General features: G+C 44.4%; 1 protein-coding gene across 4 annotated transcripts in view; it reads right to left on the bottom strand.

Annotated features, from left to right (window-relative positions):
- MAG (myelin associated glycoprotein) overlaps positions 1-22,647 on the bottom strand; it is a 421,346-nt gene that overhangs the window by 100,406 nt on the left and 298,293 nt on the right. For all 4 annotated transcript variants that reach the window (XM_085616103.1, XM_085616104.1, XM_085616101.1 and 1 more), the window contains exons 3-4: positions 17,843-17,911; positions 8,161-8,529 (exon numbers count right to left, since the gene is read on the bottom strand). In XM_085616103.1, coding sequence (XP_085472229.1) covers positions 8,161-8,529; positions 17,843-17,888 — 415 coding nt within the window. In that variant the 5' untranslated portion in view covers positions 17,889-17,911. The remainder of the gene's footprint in view (positions 1-8,160; positions 8,530-17,842; positions 17,912-22,647) is intronic.

Raw genomic sequence — 22,647 nt, 5'->3', positions numbered from 1 at the left:
AAGTACGAAGAAATCATGCAGTATCTAAACACTAAGGTTCCCAAAAGAGAAATAAATTAGCTGAAGATTTTCTGAACCCCTCAAGAACCTAAAGAGTCATAGACGCATACTTTGAGAAGTTGATGCATGTGTATAGGACTGCGACTCGAAATTAGTAACCTGATTCGCCAAGGTGTCCTTTGTTGTCAGAGTAAGTTCCTTGACGAGATCCTGCAGTATGACAAGTACTGCAGTGACATTCTAGTAGCTAAGTTCATGATAGCCCAGACCCAATTTGCACAGAATGGAGCGATGAATTGACACAAAGTACCCACATCAAAGGTGCAATGGCGAACTGTACAAGGCTAATATAAACTCATACCACTTCATTTATGAATAGACTTTAAAAAAAGCCTTTTTGGGGCGCCACAAGAGGATCTACCTTGGTGCTAGAGTGCCTATTAGATTGGATGAGGAAGCCTCACCCAATAGTTATGGCATGCTTCATCATCGTCGACTTGATCTCACCCTGGTAAAATAGTACTTCCAGGGTGGACTCAACCTCATCAAGAAGTCGTTCTTAATGAAAAAAGTAGCTGGACAAAACGGGATCTAGACAATCTAAAAATACCATAAGGTAAACCCAGGGTAATACCTTTAATAATGGATACCTTAAATACAGCTAAAACCGAGAAATTGGGATGGTAAGTAGATACAGTGGCATAAGTGCCCTAAAGAAGGTTACCCCTTTCAACATTTGCATCAAGATCAGGCATTGGAAGTGGGAATGTCGCTAAAATCCTAATAAGGCTATGATTGATGCCCAAGCTGTGAATTTCATGACACAGAGAGACCTTCTTCTGATACCCAGACCCCCAATGTCAAACCAAGGATCCTAGAATCAGGCTTATTGCAAAATTCTCCTGGACATATGCAGGTGCAGGGTGGAATTCTGCATTTCCAACAGAGCAATAGGGTTCCCCATAATACATTGATGTCCCAGAATGCCCTGGTTCCTATTGAGGGTTCCGCAAGCTTGGATCAGGCTCAAAGACGGTGCCTCAGGGTGGGAGGGTCTGTACTTGGCGCAATAATAAAAGTGGACTGTATGCAGATGGAGCGGTAAACAGACATCCTGTACTTTTCCTGATAGACACAGGAGGCACTCTCTCAACCATTAAAACAGCTGAGGTCCTCGACCTACCCTTCTCGGAAAATGTTGTCCAAGTTGTAGTCATTACTAACTAGCAGCGTACTAATCAGATTAATGCCCCTCTCCCAGTACAAATGCAAAAAGAACAACTGATGGACAGAATGCAGACCAATGTCATACATTTACCCCAGTACAGAGATCTGGGCCTAAATCCATCGTTCTTTTGCTCACCATGCTGTTCCAGTTTGGACCCAGCCATATGCAAATCAGTCTTGACCCTGCGCCCAATGGGAACAGTCGAGCCCGAACTGCCAGGCCTGGTCCTCCCTGGACTGGAAACAAGCATCCTAGGACCGGTTTCGGGCTTTCAGCCCTCATCAGCCAGGATAGCTTGACTCCAGTGGTGTGGAGAGCACGGGAGCCACATCTGGGCATACCTGTCCCACTCGGGGTGACAAATGCAAAAAGAATAATTGATGGACAGAATGCAGAACAATGTCATACATTCACAATGGGAACAATGCACCCACTCTTGAAAAGCCAGACTATACTAAAGAGATGGGTGTGTTCTCTCTGTGTTGACACAGACCCATGGGGAGTCCATGTGCCCTATTGGATAGTTCTTAGTGACTGTTGATCCTGTAGCAGCATCATTGCCTGGTTGTCTGAAAGCAGCAGCAGCGAGCCTTCCCATTCAGCAAACAAAAGTCATTGTGATGGCCTACTCACTGATTGTAATGGTCCCCCATTTAATTGAAATCTATATGACTGGCAAACACATACAACATTTGACATGCGCTTAACCCGCTGTCAGAGAATCATTCTAGCTGCCGAGAACATCTCTATCAGAAGGTGTAACACACTAAACCCTGCTTCTCTATTGCCGACCCCAGAGAGAGATGATGAGAGCAATTTCGACCATGCCTGTGTTAGTGTTACCGAATCATGCACAATACCAAGGGCTGACATATTGGATTTACCCCTTCTCGAATCTAATCATGCCCTTTTTGTTGATGGATCTTGTCTGAGAGACTGACGCAGCATCCTAAGAGCCGCTTATTCTGTATGCACATTAAATGGCATCGTGGAAGCATCCTGCACCTGCCATGCAACGTTCACAGAAGTAGCCCAACTGATTTCCCTAACCAGAGCCTGTCATACATTGGAAGGCTCTCCAGTTACCATTTATACTGATAGCTAGTATGGGTTCAGGGTTGTGCATGACTATGGGCAGTTGTGGTTACAGAGAGGTTTCATGACCTCTGCTCAGTTCCCCATTCAAAATGGACAGTATTTTTCCAATTTATTGGAAGCTTTGCAATTGCCATGAGAAATCACACTGGTAAAATATGCTGCATACAACAGCGGCACCTGGGATACATTGATGAAACTGCTCAGTACTGTACTTTTGAGTCTAGCACCTTTCACATGGATCAGCCGTGCAACGCAGAGGGAGAAACTGTGCCAAACATCCTGTTTAACACTGTACCTACTTTCTGCAAACTGAGAGAATACCAACATAAAGCTCTAGAAGTGGGGAGAGCTAAATGGGAAAAGATGGGATGTGTGAGGGATGCCAGTGACATCTGGGTGTCCATTGATGGGAAGTCAGTCCTCCCTGATTCGATGTTACCTGTTATGGTATGAGACATGCATGGTCTAACCCATGTAGGAAGAGACACAATGTTATCCACTTTCAAACTGTATTGGGACAGTCCCCATTTTCAATCCATGGTGGCAGAGAGTTTGTGTCAGCGATGTGGTACATGTTGGAAACTAAATGTTGGCAAAAAGGTTGTACTGACCATGAGCCACATTGGAAGTCTGATGGTGGTTCCTTCAACCGTCTCCAGGTTGATATTGTGGAGATGCCCCAATGCAACTACTTGAGGTATATCCTTATTATTGTGTGTTTAGTTTCCCACTGGGTTGAGGCATATCCCACCAGGAGATGGGACAGTCTAACAGTTGCCAAACTGTTGTTGTGGGAGGTGATACCGTGATTTGGGATGCAAGTTCACCTTGAATCCGATCAAGGAACCCACCTTAGGAACGAGATCCTGCAGTTTGCTATTCACAGCACTAGAGATAGAGCAGAGATTCTATTGCAGTTATCATAGAGAGACTGCATGGGATGATGAAGGCTAAATTGGCCAAAGCCTGTGTCTCTACATCTCTTAAATGGCCTGATGCATTTCCTTTGGTGTTTATGAGCATTCGAACTACCTGTTGTAAGCAAACAGCATTATCTCCTCGCAAGGTGTTTATGAGAAGAGTCATGCAAATTCCTTCTGTTGCAGAAGCTGCTCTTGTTGATATCACAGATGATCTGGTTCTCGAGTACTACAAGGGATTGGCTGATGTGGTACACTTAACTGATAACATAGAAAACATATGGCACCTTACATCAGATTGATGCTGATACTGCAGCTGTCTGAGAATCTCCAGGACACGACCTGAACCCAAGCAATTGGGTTCACATTGAGAAACACGTTCACAAATTCTGTCTGGACGAGCGCTGGAGAGGCCCTTATCAAGTGATACTGCTCACTAACACTGCTGTCAATAGTACTGGTCTGCCGAACTGGAGATACGCCTCCCATAACAATAGGGTAAGACAAGAAGAGGAAGATGTCGTGCCAAAGTCCCAAAATTTCACGTGTCACCCTAGGTGCCTAAATTTCTGAGGATTCTGAAAAGGACCAGTAAGAGGACCCGCAGGAGCGCATCAACAGGAACGAGGGTCAGGCGATTGTGTTGTTACAACTGGAATTCCGGCCACTGTGTTGAGAATACGCATTCACAGAGGTAGTGAAAACTCATGGAAAGCCAAATCAAATCTGCCTAAGCCAAGGTCGCAGGAAACAAAAAGAGGTACGGCTCAAGGAAGTGCCAGCTCTGAGGCAGAATCAGCCTCATCAAGGATCGTGGCTCGACGAGGAAAGCTGGGCAAAGACCACAACATATAAAAAAAGACCGTGTTGTGTGTTCCCTATGGAGCCCATTGTCATTTTCGTTATGTTAGCCAAACTGTACAAATTATAGGCCGCTTTTGCTTTGCACACATTACAAAATATTACACTTGTTTTTTGTGTCACATTATATTTTTACACAAGGCTACACATGTTTTTGTATTGTGTTCTTCTCCTGGGATTCACTGGGAGTATCTCACTCAATAAAGGTTTGTAAAGTGTGACTACTCACCTGTGAGGGTCCCAAGGCACTGGTGGGGCTGCTGATCCATGCAAGGTCACACAACACTGCTCCTTGTTATTCTCTGTGCTCGGACACTAGCACTAGCAGTCAGTAAACCAGTGCATGAAAACAACATTTCACACAGCATGGGAGTGTTTATAGTTTTAATGTTTATTTTTAGATGCTAGCAGAGTATGTGAAATTTATGCAGGTAGAGAATTGTTACGTTTCCTCGTACATTCCGGCCCCGGCATCTGAGGGGGCTGCACATTTACATTTGACTCTTTAGTACTCATTCTGTTGCTCTGACTTTCTAAACCTATATTATAAGCAGAATTCTATAAAGCTGTTTTATCCTGATTATGACAAGCCTTTAAAAATGTACCAATTAGGACTGATGCAAATATGTATTTGTGAGCTCCTTAACATGTTACTCATTATTTGAAAGCCGATAAATCAAGGGATCAGCAAGGATATATGATGAAATTCTTTACTCCCTTAACTAACATGTGTGCTACCAATAAAAGCATCTATGATGTGACCTGTAGACTTAGTAGAGATGAGAAAACTTTTGTAGAAGAGTTGCATGAGGGGATAAAAATAGATGAAGGGAAAGCTGGAAAATAAAGTTAGTTTAGAACACATTGGAAAGAGCATGGAAATGTTAAAGGTACCATGCCAAAGGTTGAGCATTGACGTTGCCAAGAAGGGATCATTATCCATGAAGGAAACAAAACTGTTGAGTTATTGGAGTGGAGTAAATGTGAGCATATTTACTTGGTCAAAGGCAGTACTTTTGCTGAATTAGAGGTGATTATCAAGGCATCTATTCTGCATGTGAGAAGCTAACTTATTTCCAGTTACCGCATAACTGGCTAGGTAGTTGTTACGTGGCTTTAGTTTTCCCCAGAATCTTTCACACTAATGAGCTAGAGTTTCCTCTTGACTGCTACATTAAACGAAGTGAGCGAGACTTTAAGCAGATCCTTAGTTATATTTTCGAAGCACCCATACCATCAGTAGGAGTCGCAATAAATGATGTTAAGATTAACCCTGGGCGGAGTATGTGGAAAAAAAACTCTGTTCCACTCTGCTCCCCCCAGTCCCACAATTCTTTTTTGTAAAGGGTCAAAAAACCCACTTACCTTCTCTCTGGCGTCTGCGGGCCGCCCTCCTCCTTGCCGTGGTGTCTCCTCCTTGCTGCCGCCCTCCTCCTCACATTGCTGGTCCAACCCCCTTACATTTTACATCTTGCGTGGACTGCGCTAATGTTGCTTAAACCTGGCAATTGTAAAAATAGTGTGGGAAGCCCCCCTGGGTTGTGCCAAATGCACCTATGTTGCCACGCCGTACTGGCTTACATAGATGCCGACGTCACTACCCACGCCCAACTTCCGTGGCCCTATTACTAGTGGCAGGCGGAACAACAGGCCAAATAATGAAGGTTAAAAGGTCAATATAACGCAAACAGTACTTGCCTATCTGAGCAGAGGATAAGGTTTGAGCAACATTAGTGGTAGACATGGGTGCGGGTAGTCGCGCTAGCGTCAATGTCAGCCTGTATGGTGCGGCGACACATGGGTATTTGACATAAATCTGGGGCCCTTCTTACTTCTTTTTTCAAACTATTGCAAAATTTGAGCAACAACAGCAGGAGACAGTTTCGGCTGTCCTTCGCTTGGAACCCACATCATCAGGTGAGGCAACCCCAGACTGTGCCTTATGTCTGCCACTTTCCAACATGGTACATTACCGTAGTCAAGTCTTGCCCTCCTTTTTTCGTCATCAATTACTTTTCCCGACACCTGGATCATTTAGAGGGAGCTTTACAGGCGTATCCCTAGTGCTACACATCAGTCGAATGTGTCATTCCATTTAGACGGGATATCATTTATTGTTCTTCCCCGGCTTGGCATTCCATAATTAGTTCCCTCCTCTATCCGTACAGCTACGTGGTCGGACTGGTCTGCCTTTTCTGAGCACTGAGGACCCCACTCATTACTGGACACCAGATCAGTCATTAGCGAAGTACTGGAGGAGCCCTCACAGCTCCTTGGCATGCCCACTGGGCGGCCACACAGGTCAGTATGCACATCTCACACATGACTATGTCAGCCTACAAGCATGCCCTGCCGATCTTACGAACCTATGCTTTGCCATTTCAGGGAAAGGTAGCTTTTTAATTCCAAATTCCAGGGTACTAGACAATTCTGCCAGCTACATCCTCCACAAGTGCTGCTCAATCGCAGGGCTGGTAAGTAGGTCTATAGACGTAATTATATTAGTACCAGTGACTGACCACAGCCGACCCAATTGTACATTAGATCTCACTCTTACCCTTTTTTACCCTGTAGCTCAATCACACTTGCTTGATCTGTACCAAACTTCCGAGTCAGATGGCTACATCATCATGATAATCACAGTCAGCGCATCTGAGGTTTAGTATGTAACACACAAGGTAACAGAGTCCTGATTTCTTTGATTTTAATCCCTGGTTCCATTACATTTGGACCATTGATGATATGTTAAATAAATAAACCATGACACTCGCATTTTTGTCCCCTGATAGGAATGGTTACTACTCTTGGAAATTCATTCATGCCACCCCTATGACATGAATTGCTGCTCCAGCTGAACTATCATTTCATGAATATTATTCCCCTCTTTATATGTCTATAGTTTATCTACTTTTGCATTAGATGCTATCCATGCATTTGTAGAGTTTCTACCAGGATCACTAAAGATGGATCAACTACAAGTAGCATGTTGTTATCATCTTTCTTCTTCTCTGTCTCGGTTAGCATGTCTCGTTCAATTCTTTTTCTCTTTCCAAGTCTTAGAGATTCTCCAGTCTCCGCACCTCGGTCACCCCTTGCTCTATGATCACATATTGGTGAGTTCCACTTTCTATACATGCATGAGTAAATGTTTGTGGGTATTTTGCTTTGATGCACACCATTAGTAACTTCACGCGGACACAACTCAATGATCATGAGTTTATCATTTTTTTGTGCTTTACTTAAAGACAAATAGTGATAATGCAAATTTAGCGGCCATGAAAATCTAGGTTTGTGTTGTCTTTCATCCCTTTCAGTGTATACTGCGATGGATGAAGGCTCTGCCGAAACGCGCGTAGTGTGTCCACAAAGCGTCAGCTTTTTTGCATCATTCAGCTACACGCACTGTGCTTTATGTATAAAGAGCAATCATGGTTTATTAATTGATGTGATTCATATGTCAATAAAGAGAAAAAAATATTTCTTGTTTCACACTAATGTATTACTTGTGAAATTTTCCATGTATTCACTATAAATTTGGACAACTGGAAAAATCCTTTTAATTTATGCAAAAAAAATATCAGAGATTTATCTATGTATATTTATCGTAAATGAACAAAATCTTTTTGCAAAAAAAATGATGAATAAATAATTTGATAACATCAGCTTATGTTATACTGCATGTTTTTCAACCTAATTGTTATTATATTATTCATGTTCTAGATTTTTTTGCCTGCGCTCGCATTCCTAGTGCCTTGCCTAGGCTTTTCCTTCAGGACTTATTTTCCTTGTTATTGGCAAGTTTCTCTTGTACACAGGGGCCCCGTTATTTCCAAAGTTATTTTTCTCAGATGTGTGGCACAAGAAAAGCTGCCAGTAGCAGTGCAGTCATTTATTCTTGCTTTAATATGTAGAGGGTGATCTGCGCATGATGAGATGTTCGAAAGACGGTAATAGGTAGTTTATCTAGAATGTGAACTTCTAAGTTCTTAACACGACAAAACTCACACATAGACCACTGACAACCAGTATAAGTGAAGAAGAAATTCACATTACCTAATAGATCCAAGTTGCTGTGTTCAGAATAAGTGTATTGATTATATCCACCCAGGTCTGCTCGAAAGTAATATTTGCCCTGGACTTCGGAGGTGAGATGATCAATTTGTATTGTGCAGTTCCTCTGATGAAGCTCTCCTACCAACTTGGTGCGTCCTTGGAAGCTTTCATGGGCTGTGTTGGTCTTGGTCCTTAATACAACAGGTGGGAGGTTTTTTGGGTAAGGACTCTTGAAATACCAGACACCATGCACTACCGAAGGCCGGATGTCATCTGGGTAATCAAATTTACATGGAATAGTTACACAGGTCTCTCGAAGGGCATAAATGTTTTGCGGCATCCAAGCACTCCACTGTCCACACAAAATCCCTGAAAAGAAAGACACACATTAAAGAGAGAACATAGATGTCCAACAAATTACATCTGCAGAACTATTGAACAGGGATCGGCTGGTCATATGGTACTTTGGAGCCCCTCACTCCTCTAACTTCAGCCACCCTGTGAGTTAGAGTTTGGTGACATGGTGGATCCTTGATACCAGCCCTATAAGAGCATCACACACCTTTGTTATAATAGATAGTTAATTTGATGCTGAGAAGAAGTAATGCTCTTCGGTGTTGTGCCTGACCACAAAGGACTAGTATATTTCATGAGTTTGTCCTAGAACTGCAGAACCCAAAATAATTGCACTTATAAAAAATATTACAAAACTATCCATTAATTCAATTTGGTAGGACACATTAAAAAAATTCTTAGAGGTTGACTTTTCATCCTCTCGCTCACCCAAAAAAGTTAGTTTGAAGCCAATGGGTCTCATGATGTGTGCGCTCCCCTGTGATGAATGGGGCTGGCATTACAGCACTTTGCAGAGCAGCTTTTAAGTCCCATCACTGTCACTGAACCATTAGTTTCCAAGACTAAATGTTCTGTAAATGTGTATAACCTGTCAGTGTTATCCGTCCATGCTAGTGCGAACTTTTATTCCCATTTTGTGTAATTTCAGAAATTGCCTCATTCTAAAACAGTGAGCCACAGCACAAGTACTAAGCCTGGAGAAGCAGAGGTCATCAAAAATGTTGAGTTATTTTTTTAAGAATAAAAGATATTGCGCCAGAGGTAGGTTACAACCACACACAGCTTGGTAGCCTGTATCTTTGCAGGTCCCTACAGTTGACACATTGCTGCAGGTAAGTAGATGATCGTGTTTCAAGTCATTTTCTTTTATAACTCATTGTTGTCAGGTTTGTTTGTCCAGTTGGGTCAGTTGATATCAAATGAACAATACAACTAAAAAATGCAGTGATTGGTTAAATCCGGACCCGGCAGCAAGAGGCTGTGTAGGCTTTTCACGGGTGCAGAGCAGCAAGGGCGGTGTGCCAATTTGCTCCCACCCCCCTCCCGGGATCCATGAGGCATTTAACGGACTGGCCTCTCTAGTAAACTCGTTCCTCTCCCCTTAATTAATTACATTAACTGGCGGAGTTTTCACTATTTAGTGTTTTTTTGATTTTCACATAAGTAGCCCACGGTAGGGTGGACCTTAGTGAGTTCACACCACCGGGGCTCCGCACACCCACTCTGGTCCTGAAGAATGCCCGATTAACACTCTTAGAGGCAGAAACATGTTGACCGCCGCGGAGTGAACCAGGTCTTTTATTTTTTTGACCCTCACTCCTTTTTACTCCTTTCCAATTAAGCAAAATCATTAAAGTTTTATTTTTGACTCAATTGGAGATTTTAAATTCACTTTCCCCACACAACAAAACCCCGCTCCGCAGTAACCTGGCGTCGCAGCACACTGGGATGACATTCGGTCGTCCCAGTGGAAGCCCAATGATGAAGCATGTCACCAACCAGGTTGGCGAGTGAGGGCTTTTTATACCCACTGGGTATTGTTCCATAGTGGCCCACTTTCTTTCCATGAACATAACGGCTCATATGGAATCTGTGGCTCTGTGCTCTTTTGACTACAGTGTTGTTTTGACTACAGTGCCCCTTGATTTGAATTACTGTACACTGGCTTTGTTGATTCTGGGTGATTGGTTAAATGACAACATGGAGTGACGCGGCCATCCATCTCTAACACTGCCAAATGTGGGCAAACTCATTGCCTGGCACAACCTTTTCCATACAGGCCCAATGCTGAGCAGTACATTCTCTTAATTACCTTAACTGATCACTCATTAGCGTTGGTACCTGCAAATGTCAAGGTGAATTTGTAAGCTGCTGCTGTTGGTAATATGAGCCAAACCCAGCCTGCCACTTAGCAGCTCACTTAATAAATGCACATTATCAGGTAAAGCAACTTTCTACATGGTAGTATATTATATGAGGTTGATCTATCTAACATTTACTATTTGAAATAAACTTGGGAAGCTATTGTCATCTGAAACAGATTATGTGATTGCATTACCTTTTTAAAAGTGTAATTTAAAAAGTATTTCGATATGCAGAGCTCATTGGTATGCAGTGGTTTGTAATTCATTGGCATTTTACACCTGCTGTGCAGACCTTACAATATCTTAAACCATGGAAAAATACCATAGGTAAAAAAATAACAGGACATATGAAACACTGAAAAAGAACATCTGAGATTACAAAGTCGCAGGAAGCGGAATCAGTTCCGTAGCACAATTTAGAGCATAGTGCTAAAGTAGGATGTTAAACCTAATAGAAGTAACAATTCCCTTGACTTTTGCTCGCAAATCAGCATTTTATTTGTAAAATAAAATGATACATGACGCAACCCTACCACACACATTTACACATTTTTTTATATCTTTGCTTTTAGCACAGCATTCGCGGGCAAGAATGGGAAACTTTTGTAGCATGCTGTGTTGCAGTCTTACTTTGTCGCATATCAAAACCCATAATGCATAGAGACATTAAGCACTCTAAAAGCTGTCACTATATATGATAAAAGATATGTTTACGACTGTTAATCTATCCATGTATGTCCGTCAGAAAATCACAGAAGGATGCCTGGCAAGCGTAAATGGTTTGACTAATGTGAATTTTTCTCCTTGGAGTGTTCAGTAGTAAATACCACACAAGGTTTGGAAAGTGGATGTTACAAGGTGGGGTTAAACTGTAACTTTGGGAATGACCACAAACTCAAACACGTGGGGCCATTCTCAAACTCCCACCTGACCCTTTCTCCACAGAGATAACATTAGAACTGTGCAGGTTCACAGTAGACTCCATTTCTCCTGTGATTAACCCTACACTGCAACTACATAGATTTCCGAAAAGGGGGGGAGGGGGGCATGGAGCCTGTGGGACGTGTCACCTGACATCCCCAGCAGTACACCTGGAAACCCGCCCTCCCGTGGGACAGCTTTTTAGGTGTGCTGATGGGGTATTTGTGAAAAAAGCGAAAAAGTTCAGGTGGTGGTGCCAATCTCTGCATGTACCTTCTTTGTGAATCAGACCCAATGTGACCTGGGTTGTTTTTTCACTCAATTAAAATCTGTGGTTCTATCAAACCTCAGAATTAGGAGTAAATGTGCCTCGTGTATGTTTTTGCATGCTGATTGGACATTTGGAAATAATTTAAAGTACAGTTTGTGAATCAAAGATATAGCTTGAAGCAACCAAACTATAGATTTGAACTTGATGATTGCAAATGAAATACTTTTGAGAGACAATTTGATTTCCATCTCCTGTTGCAGCATCACGTGGTTCCCATTTCTCGTGGGGCATCACGTGAGTACCACTTTCATTATGGCACGTGGGTCGCATTTCCTATACACTGCGATGTGATTCAAATTTCCTGTCATGAGCGCTAGAAGTAGGGGGTATATTTACGAGCTCCTTACCCCACTGGAGCATCACTTTTTATGATGCTCCAGCGGTGCAAGTTACAAAATCATATCTACGATGCCACGCAAAGCCACTATGTGTGACAATGAAAGGCCTTATAGAAATGGGGTAAGGCAAGGCTGAGGAAATTGATGCGTTGCCTTACTCTGTGCTCAGGAGGCATTCCGTGGGCCTTGCAGTGGGTTTTCCAATGCAACAACCACTACAAAAAGGGGAACCCCTATATGGATAAAGGTAGAGCAATAGGAGATAAATCACAAATTAACACAAAAGACTCTGCTGTACCTATATGTTTTGACACCACGCAATTAAGTCGATTATTGAAAAAGACCACTCTTGCTAGACCATGCAATTAAGTTATAACACGAATCTGGTTATCACATTAATATTCTGACTTTTTTTTATTTTCAAATTAATTGAAACAGATCATAAATGCATACATCATGTGTTGAAAAAAGAGACTCAAATAGCAAAAAACATTAGGAACCTGCTAAAGCATGATTTCCATGGACAATCTAGGACACAAATCATACAAACACTCTCTCTTTCACTCGGATCCATTCAAACCATGAGCACACATTAAACAAACATACATCCTAAAATCAGGAAAGTGATAATTCAGATGCCCAAAAGAAACTGGCATACCTTGTTTTAATCCCTAAGAGAACGAAAATTAATATACTGTTGATAATGGTTTGTAGATAACGAAATTCAAAATGGAGGGGCCAAAAATTATCCTTTGATTAAGTATATATAAATTAGGCACAAAGTCTCAATATGTCTATAGAACTGACATCAATGTATTGAAATACTAAAGAACACGTTAATTCAAGACGCCGACGCGCGTTTCGGTGTGACACCCCCTTTCCCGGGGTAACACCTTCTTCAGGGCGTGAACTTATTTGTGTCCGATGTCCATGGGACCTGTTGGATGATAAACAAAGTTGACAAGCAATCTACTTCATGGTTTAAGTCAGACTAGCTATATAGCATGAAATAAAATGAGGAATAACTTTTTATCCCTACTGGGTATATGCACTGGTCTGGGCGCAAGAGTGGTAAAAACAGGATAAGTAGGATAAACGAAATAGCTGCACACATACAACAAATAAAGATTCAGAAAGATAAGAGAAATATATACTGTAGAGACAACTTATAGGAGTCTGAGAGCTCTCACACATCTTTAAAGAACTGATGGTTTCTAAGATTCCTAATGTAAATGTTCAACAGTTGCCATATGAATAACTAATAACTCAAAAAAGAAAATAATGATTAGCCAAGGATCAAAAAGACTTTGATCAGTTTTCAAGAAGAACAGTTAGAACAGATATCCAGGCTGACAAAGGGTATCCCTTCCCACTGGAAACATACAGAATATCGTGTGCCACCCCTGGGGCGTAAGAATAGAAATTGACAAAGTTAATAGTTTGTTGATAAAAAAAAGTCAGAATATTAATGTGATAACCAGATTCGTGTTATAACTTAATTGCATGGTCTAGCAAGAGTGGTCTTTTTCAATAATGGACTTAATTGCGTGGTGTCAAAACATATAGGTACAGCAGAGTCTTTTGTGTTAATTTGTGATTTTTCCAATGCAACAACCATGGATTTGGACACTGCGTAGATTTACGAGAGTTTGTAAAGTTTGGGAAGCACCAAAACCTTATGCCTCCCTAGGTGATGCTTAGCGAGGAGAAATAACTTTATTTCACCTTGTTTTTTAGGTCTCGCATAGGGCAGCGCATGCGCTGCCTCTAAGAGGCATCAAGTAATTAGTATTAAGGGTGAAACTCCACCCATTGCGGTTATTTTGTGTTGTCCCTTACCATTGGTTTAAATCTGGCATTGCCCTTTTAAACTCTCTCATTATTGGCTGGTGGGCCAGTGCTTCACTTCCGTTTTCGGAGGAAGCAGCATCAACCAACTACAGTTCCCTGACGCTGAGGGCAGTATCTTTCAATTGCAGGGACTACTTTGTTGATGCCTGGTGCCTCCTCTCACGCCCGGACAGGACCAGGACGCACTTGGGCCCACAGTAGGTCTTTTTTCAGCTTTGCTCCCCCCAGGGACCGTCAGAGCAGCCAGTGTATTAGTGACTGTGAGACAACTTCTGCCGCTCGCGCATCACTCGGTGCTCCGGACCACTCTTGCCCCCTGTGCCTGACAGTATCTCGAGGAGCCAACCTGCACCCAACATGTCGCTGAGAAACATCGTAGAAAGGTTCGGGTTGGTCGCAGAGCAGGATCTGTGCCTGTTAACTTTAAGCGCGAGGCCAAGGCATATTTAAATGGGTGACAGACCGCTGACGATGCCGTGGTTTCTTTGCCAGGCGCTTGCATGTCTAGCACAGCTTTGCACCCTGCACATCCTCATTGTGAGTGCAGCGCTTCTTGGGGCAGCAGAGCACTTCACGCTGCTGTCCCAGAATAACTTCACATTAAGTCTGCGCGATGCGAGCAGGACTGAGAAATCCTCGCTCATTCAAAGCAAGACACATCGCTTGGATCATTTTCTCACCATATTTCTGCTTCTCGCATGTGTAAAGATGCGCTGCTATCGCGCATGAGACTTATTTTCACAGAATGAGCATCGCGCTCAGCCACATAAATATGACTACATTTCCCATGATGCAGATCAAACTCCATCAGTAACGCGCCTCTGGTAGGTAATTTGCCTCGCAGAGTCGTAACTGAGCGCAGAGGTTGCTGCAACAGATACCAGGCCATGAAACCACTTTTCTCTTTTTACATTAGCAAGAAAATTAATATGGTTTCCCCTAATGCAAATAGAGGTCGCTATTTTACTGCACTAACACAGCAGCAAAGTAATAGGTGTTTATTTGCCCTCCGTGCAGAGCCCATGCTCGTGCTCATACTTGCCTGCGGTGCTACAAAGATGCTTTTGCCTCCAACAAGAAGCCCTGCAGTGATCTTTCATGCATGGCTGTGAAATGCAGCGCTGCTGGCAGAAGGCGGCGAGGAGCCGTGATAAACTCGTAGAAGAGCATTGCTTCTTTCCAACAAACAGAGCTTTATCTGTAATTATGGTGGCTGCGACTTTTATCATGCTTTGCTTAACTTTTATTCTTGTGTCACGCTACTTGTTTTCCGTGTGCTTCGTTCCCTCCCACCTCGCTAAACTCACGGCCATTTGTTCCAACCCCTCCCTGGCCTCTCACCCGTCCATCACTTTTCGCCCTTATCTACTTGCATTTCAGTTTCAAGCGTGTACGTGTATCTTAAGTATGGGTTTTGTGCACACTTGTCTCAAATCACACAAAACCCGTGCAGTGATTTACCACCTATTCTCTACATGCAATTGTATTTTCTCTAATGTTAGCGTGCGTGCCTTTGCTTTTTACCATGTATGTGTGCATACGAATGCGTCTTGGTGCGCATCCACTAGCTTTACTTCTCAGAACACACACGTGAAATGTGTCTGTGTTTAGTAAGAGCTGCACTATGTATGCACGTGCCTGTGCACTGCGACAATAATGTGAACAGCTTGTTTGATTGGCACTACCTTGCTGGTGAATGCACAGCACTATCCAGTGTTCTGCACGTGCACATCACTAACGTGTTGACAGCACAGAGGAGTGTGCTCTACTCTGTGGGTGTTGTATAGGGCACCTAATTTGTGTGTGCACGTCTCTGCTAAGTATGTGCCTCATGCAGGACTGCACACGTTATTGGCAAGGGTGCACGTTGTTGGTCGGTTCACAATCGGAAGGAATGTGCACTAGGCTGCAGACAGTGAGTAGCTTCACGACCTTGTACATTACTGGCACTTATGTGCAAAATCAACACTTATGCACATTATCACTGGGTGTGCGTGGCACGATTGGCATCACTGCAAAGCGTGCATCAAATGTCTGAGTGCAAACTGTTAGCCCAGTGAACAGCGTGTTTAAGTCTGCACAGGACTGTAGTGTATGCAGTGCATGTAGGAGTTTCAACATCACTGGTGCACGTGCAGAAGCATTCACGCTCTGTGAGTTTTCAGGCGTGTGCCCGATAATTCGTGAGGCAGGGTTGAGTTCATCGTTGATTGTGCACATACGTGTGTTAATTATTGGCAAGGGAGGAGTCACCTTCTTTGATCAGCTATATCACTAACAGATTTGGACAGTACATTGAAAATGCATGTTAATAGTAAGTATACACAGTGTAAATTAATCTAGATCCCTTACCAGAAGCAAGGCTGGCAGTAACTACGCCTCTTTTACTGCCAGCCGTGCTTTTCGTAAGCAAGTACTATAAATAAGAAATGTGCGTTGTTATGCACCGCTTGCAGCTTTCAAAACACATAAATAAAAGGCATTGTCATTTACAATGCCAATAGCTCAAACTCTCGCAAATGCGAGACGTATTGCATTGCAAATGCTTGTTTCTCATGTGTGCTGCATTCTCCAGCACACATAGAAAGAGGAAAAATCTGCTTAGGATTGTTTCTGTGCACAAAAACAATCCTGCCTACAACACAGGAACCCTTGCACCATAGCACAAAGGTGCCTGCATTGGCACTAAACTAAACTGCTGAAACAGCGCCAGCGCAGGGGGGAAGGACAGGAATGCACCGTATTGCACAAATACGGTGCATTCCTGCCCTTTCACTTTGGCATAGGGCAGCGCAGCAAGCTGACTTGCTGCGCTGCTCTACGCCAAGTCCCCATAAATGAGGGCCTGGAAGTGCAGTAGGTGCTACTGCACCCCAGCTAACCCTAGAGCTCAGAGGGAGAATGAGCAATAAAAAGGGCCTTGAATTGCTCTTCTTCTAGCAGCATCAGCTATAATTTCACCCAAATATCAAACATTAATCAACTTCTTGACCTGCTCGTTGAGCTGCTTACTACTTTAAAACGGAGATTAGGGGGCATATTTATGAGCCCCTTGTGCTGCCGTGGTGTCACCTTTTTGTGATGCCCTGGTGGCGCAAACTACTAGTCATATTTATGAGGTCACACAAAGCCACTTTGCGTGACTTTGAATGGCCTCATAGTAAGGCATGGCAGCGCTAATCACTGCACTGCCTTACGCTGTGCTACAGAGGCATTCCGTAGGAGCTGCAGTGGGTGTTACGCTACACCCATGGATTCTGACTCTTCCCCAGATATAAAAACTATGTAAACCTGGAGATGAGCCAAAATCTTGTGCCTCCCCAGGGAAGGTGCAACGAGGAGAAATAACTTTATTTCTCCTCGTGTTGTCCTCTTTCCAGGTTTTCTGCATTTTGCAGCACACATAGAAAGAGGAAAAACTCTCCCAGGATTGTTTTTATGCAGGAAGGTACTCCTTCCTCCACCAAAACAATAGTTCTGACAGCACAGGCACGTGCCTGCATCGGCTCCAGGCTGCCGGCACTGTGCCAGCGCAGGGGTTGCACCATGTTGGATGAATATGGCGCATCCCTGCCCTTTCACTGTGACGTAGGGCAACGCAGCAGGGTGAGTCGCTGTACTGCCCTACCCCAAATCCACATAAATGAGGCCCTATTTTTTTCCCTGCCTGTGAATGCAAAGTAGGTTTTTCTTAACCCTAGGGACTCTTTCTCTGGGGAACAGAGGTACATGTGTAAATTGGTATATGAACCAAGGAGAGAACATGTCAGCCGTTTTCTAACACATAAATAACGTTTGTATTTGATGTATGGGTAAAAAATAGTTGGTAGGACTGAGAAACAACAATGACAATCAATCACAATAAAATAGACTAAATCACGAGCAATATTAGGACAATATATTTTCAATATATAGCATACCCTCAGCAGGATATCTACAAGAGCTGGTTGTCCCTTATACACTGCCACTACATAAACAGACGTATATTTGCAGAATATCAGAGGGCAGATACATGAGGTTACCTTTAATAAGTATGAGGATGAAGAGGATGAAATCCCAGCTTGTCATTTCTGATCGATCGATGAGTGGATCTGTGAAAGTGAAAAAGGCGCTTGTTACAACCAATGGAGAACAGTAGGGTGGTCTCAATCCAAGAAGTGCAAAACAAACGTGTCCAAATTACAGCATGGCTGCCCTTGTGCTCAGTGGCGGTGAGGCAAGGACCAAAAAGGCCAAGCCCAGGCTCCAAAGGGGACTCTACACATGGATTTCGAGTCACCAAAATTACAAGAGCACAAGAACTGACATCACACTTTCTTTGACCTGTAAAGAAATGGACAAGGTCACACCTATGGCCTGCTAAGGTGTTGGGAAAGGGCAAGATGTGGCATGGAAAGTAACAATCTCCCTTAGATCCCTGTTTAATTCTGTTCCAGCTGCTGCCTTCATGACCCCTACGGCCAGGAGTTATCAAGGGCAGTGCCCAGTGTATCAAAGGGCATGCCAGTGGTATCGGTTACTTCCACTATCTACCTCTGAATGTGATGCCTCTGTGAATGACGTCACAATAGGTCTCAACACTCACACAGACATGTTTCAAACAAAGGGACACTGTGGAATCCTTATTGTCGATAATAGTTATTGATACAGAATTCGGTTAAGAAAATTCCATCTATTTTTACCAAACACACCAGTACTTCAGATTTCACGCAGGACGTTTGTGGGTGCGGGGTGAACTGCAATTTTGACACTCCGAAACTTAACCTCAACAGAACGTCCACTACTAGTAAAAGGGGCACTCAATAACTGCGTTCTAGGTCAGCTGAAAAGATGTATTACCTAAATTCAAAAAGGCGATACAAAATAACTGCCATTAAGGCTCTCAGCAAATTAAATATTATAGACAAGTGCAAAATCGAAAATATATTTTAAGTCCCAAGGGGCATATTATCAAGCACGGCGTTAAAATTATCGCCATTTTAGCGGCGATAATGGGCTTGATAATATGCCGCAGAGAATTCCAATAGAAGCCCATGTTGACACCAGAACATGGGCTTCTATGGGAATTCTCAAGGACAATGGAAATGGAACTAAACAAACCTGACTGTATGCTGCAGAAATAAAACACAATAAAAAGTGCAGGGAGAAGGCAGGAGAGGCATCCATTAAGTAAAACATGGCTGCTAGGCGCAAATTGAGACCTAGTTAACAAGGGTCAGGAAATCACACTCCTGCACATCATAGGACATTTGTTGTAAAGCCAATATCACCATATCAGGGTGTACAAGTGTAATCAAGTGTAAAACCACATTCTGCACATTGCTGATCATGCACACAAACATGAATGCCTACAGATCCTTGACATGCTATGCACACATATTCTAGGCCTTAGAAGTTAGCACTGTTTCTGATTGCCAAGTTCTTTGCAGATGTGTTGTGTTTTATGTTCTGTCCACAATAATCCGATGGGAGGGCTGGACTGTCTCCAATGGCAACCCTGTAGCACGGGCTTTTCAATGATATCTTATCATGCTTGGTAATTCAGGTCCTTCCTCTGCAGTTCGTGGCCTTTAAAGGTAGGGCATGTAGTTGGATGAAGCTGTCAGGTGAATCTGAAGCTCAATCACTCTGGGCCCGATTCACAGAATTAACTTAAGACAAAATCCTAAACTTACTACTTTTGGTATTCACAGACTGCACTTACTACTTTTGGTATTCACAGAATGCACTTACTACTTTTGGTATTCACAGAATGGATTTACGACTACTAACTTTACGTCCGCACTCGGGCCGGAAATTCTGGCCCGGAGGCGGAGCTTCCGGCCCGGAGGCGGAGCTTCCGGCCGGTGGCGGCGATTTAGCCATGGCCAAAATCTCCACCTCTGGGCCGGAAGCTCCGCCTCCGGCCCAGAAGCCCCCCCTCCGGGCCGGAAGCCCCGCCTGTGGCCCGGAAGCTCCGCCTGTGGCCCGGAAGCTCCGCCTCCGGGCCGGAATTTCCGGCCCGAGTGCAGACGTAAAGTTAGTAGTCGTAAATCCCTTCTGTGAATACCAAAAGTAGTAAGTGCATTCTGTGAATACCAAAAGCAGTAAGTGCATTCTGTGAATACCAAAATGGTAGTAAGTTTAGGATTTTGTCTTAAGTTAGTTCTGTGAATCGGGCCCACAGACATATGGGCTCCCACACCTGAGGCAACCCTTCTTTTGTGATCCGAGCTCTGGAATCCCTTTGCTGCCTTACCAGAGAAATGTTGCTGACTTTATTTTGAAAGAATTATGCAGCTTTGGGATCTTAGATAAGGAATGGCATAAATGGCTGCAGAATATATTTTAATTTTTCATGGCAAAATTAAAGTCTGGTGAGGCGCCATTTCCCAGCGATGGGTGAGACATGCCAAATGAATCCGTAAAACATACCATCCTTTCCTTGGCAGTCGTTCACAGCACAAACAATACTAAAAAAAGGATGGTGGTGGATGGCTGGTGCCCTATGCGGGGCCATCAGTTTGTCATAATTTCTGGTGGTTTTGCCATCATCCTATGATGGACCGAATGGTGGAGCCGGTGATGGGTCCACCGCTGGTACATCTAGCGCCCACCCTCATCTTTATCTTTATTTTAGCTCTCAGTTGGTCAGCATTTTGATAAAACAGACACAGTGATGTGGCACAAAAGGAGTTGTAGAGATTGTAAATGGGTGACTGTTCAGCCTTACTCGGCGAAGTTCATATGTCCAGTATTCTACCACAATCTCTGGTCACCACTGCACAGTTTCCCTAGAAAAGTTAGGGGTATTTTTTTTTTTAAAATTTGTTTTTATTTTGAGAATGAGCTGCAGTACAAAACAACAGTTGAACATGCAGTTTTCCACAATATAGAGCAGTTCAGTAGCAACTGATAGAGACAAATTCGTAGAAGACAGCTCCCCAACCTTATGCATCGTCAATATCCTCCTCCCCGCACCCACACCTCTGGGCCCCCCCACATCAGTCTGAGTCCGAGGCATCGTCGTCGGAATCTGAGGGCGGGTCGCAAATGCCACCCCTGAATGTATTCCACGCCCCCCATACTTTGCTCCATTTACGAGGGCAGCCTCGTCCATGTCGGCTCCCCATGCGGTTATCCTCGGCAACTCCCCTGTACCCCATTTTTGGGCTATGTTACATTTGGCTATCATGATCCCCAGCGTAGCCCATCCCTGCGCCTGGCGTGAAAGGTCGTTAGGTTCCCATATATTCAACAAGCAGCGCCTAGGTTCCGGCACCAGTGGGACTCCCCCCAACTGCGACAGCATCCCCATCAGTCGCTTCCAGTACTCCTGGAGCACAGGGCATTCCCATATTGTGAAAGAAATTTCCCACCTCCCTGCAGCCACGCAAGCAGAACGGTTGTGGCGCAGTACCTATGCTGTGTAGGGTGTGCCTGGTGTAGTAAGAGCGGTGCAGAATTCGGAGCTGTATTAGCCGTAACCTTGAAGGTATACCTGCCTCCCGTGGCGAAGCCAGCGCCTCCCGCCACTCCGGATCATCAAATTCGCCCACATCACGGGACCACTTCTCACGGAGGGGTCCGGTAGATTGTTGATCATCTTGCGGTATGTAAGGGATGTGGCCCGTTTAGGCATGTAATCTGTTAGCAATCTGTCCTCCAAGGGCGACGCCTCCGGTACTTTCTCGCCAGGCGCCAGCCTCGCCGCCAAGGCGTGTTTGATTTGTGTGTATCGGAACCACTCAGAGGGCGCCAGCTCGTATTGCTGTTGGAGACGCGCAAATATGATTATTTCACCCTTGTGCCACGTGTCGCCAATCGTAGAGATCCCAATATTGTCCCAGTTATCAAAGCCCCTGCAGCTTCCGAGCTGCTTTGTGTCCCACAGAGGTGTGAGTTGGGTCAAGACCCCGCGCCACCCCAGCTTGGCCTGCGCCGCGTGCCAAACGGCTACGGTCTGTCTGAGGGGGCCGATGAGCGCTGGATTCAGCTCACTATCGTAGAGAGGGGACAAAACACCTCGCTCTCCCAGTAGGTCCCTATCTGCTTTGAAGGCAGGGTCCGTCCACGGAACATGAAGCCACTGATTAATTACTTTTAGCTGCGCCGCCCAGTAATAGAGCTAGATGTCGGGCAGCGCTATTCCGCCGTCATACCAGCCGCGAGTTAATTTGGACTGCGCTATACGCAGTGGTCTGCCACCCCACAGGAGGGTAGTCACCTGCGCCGCAATTGCGCGGAAGTATTCCGTCGGTATGCGACACAGCGTATTTTCCAGCACGTACACAAATCGAGGCAGGGCCATCATTTTAAATAGGGCTGCTTTCCCCAGTAACGTGAGTGGCAGCGTGCCCCAGTGACGCATGTCGCATTTGAGCCGGTATAGTGGGGGTTGCAGATTAAGTTTTAGAAAATCCGCAGGGTTCGCAGTAACATGAATACCCAGATATTTAAACGACCCCGTCGCCGTTTGAAGTGGGCAGGCCGCGGGGAGTCGAGGAGGAGGGCCGCGCAACACATACATTATCGACTTTGACCAGTTGATAGTATAGCCGGACGTTCTCCCGAAGATTTCGCAAATGTTAAGTAAACTGAGGATTGAGCGCCTCGGGGAAGACAGATAGAGCAACACATCATCCGCATAAAGGAAGATGCGGTCTTCCCAGTCATTCGTCCACCTGAGTCCCGTATCAGGGGCTCCCAGCGGATCCATGCCGCCAAGGGCTCCAGCGAGTGTCACGTGTCAGGGGGAAGTCTTCAGACATATGCCGGTTAGCGGCAACATGGGCCATTGGTTTAGTATAGAGGAGTCGGACCCAGGCACAAAATTTGGGCCCAAAGC

This window comes from Triturus cristatus, chromosome 7 (genome assembly GCF_964204655.1).
Source record: "Triturus cristatus chromosome 7, aTriCri1.1, whole genome shotgun sequence".
Lineage (NCBI taxonomy): Eukaryota > Metazoa > Chordata > Amphibia > Caudata > Salamandridae > Triturus > Triturus cristatus.
The sequence above is the reverse complement of the archived record's forward strand: the minus strand, read 5'-3'. Positions and strand labels throughout refer to the sequence as shown.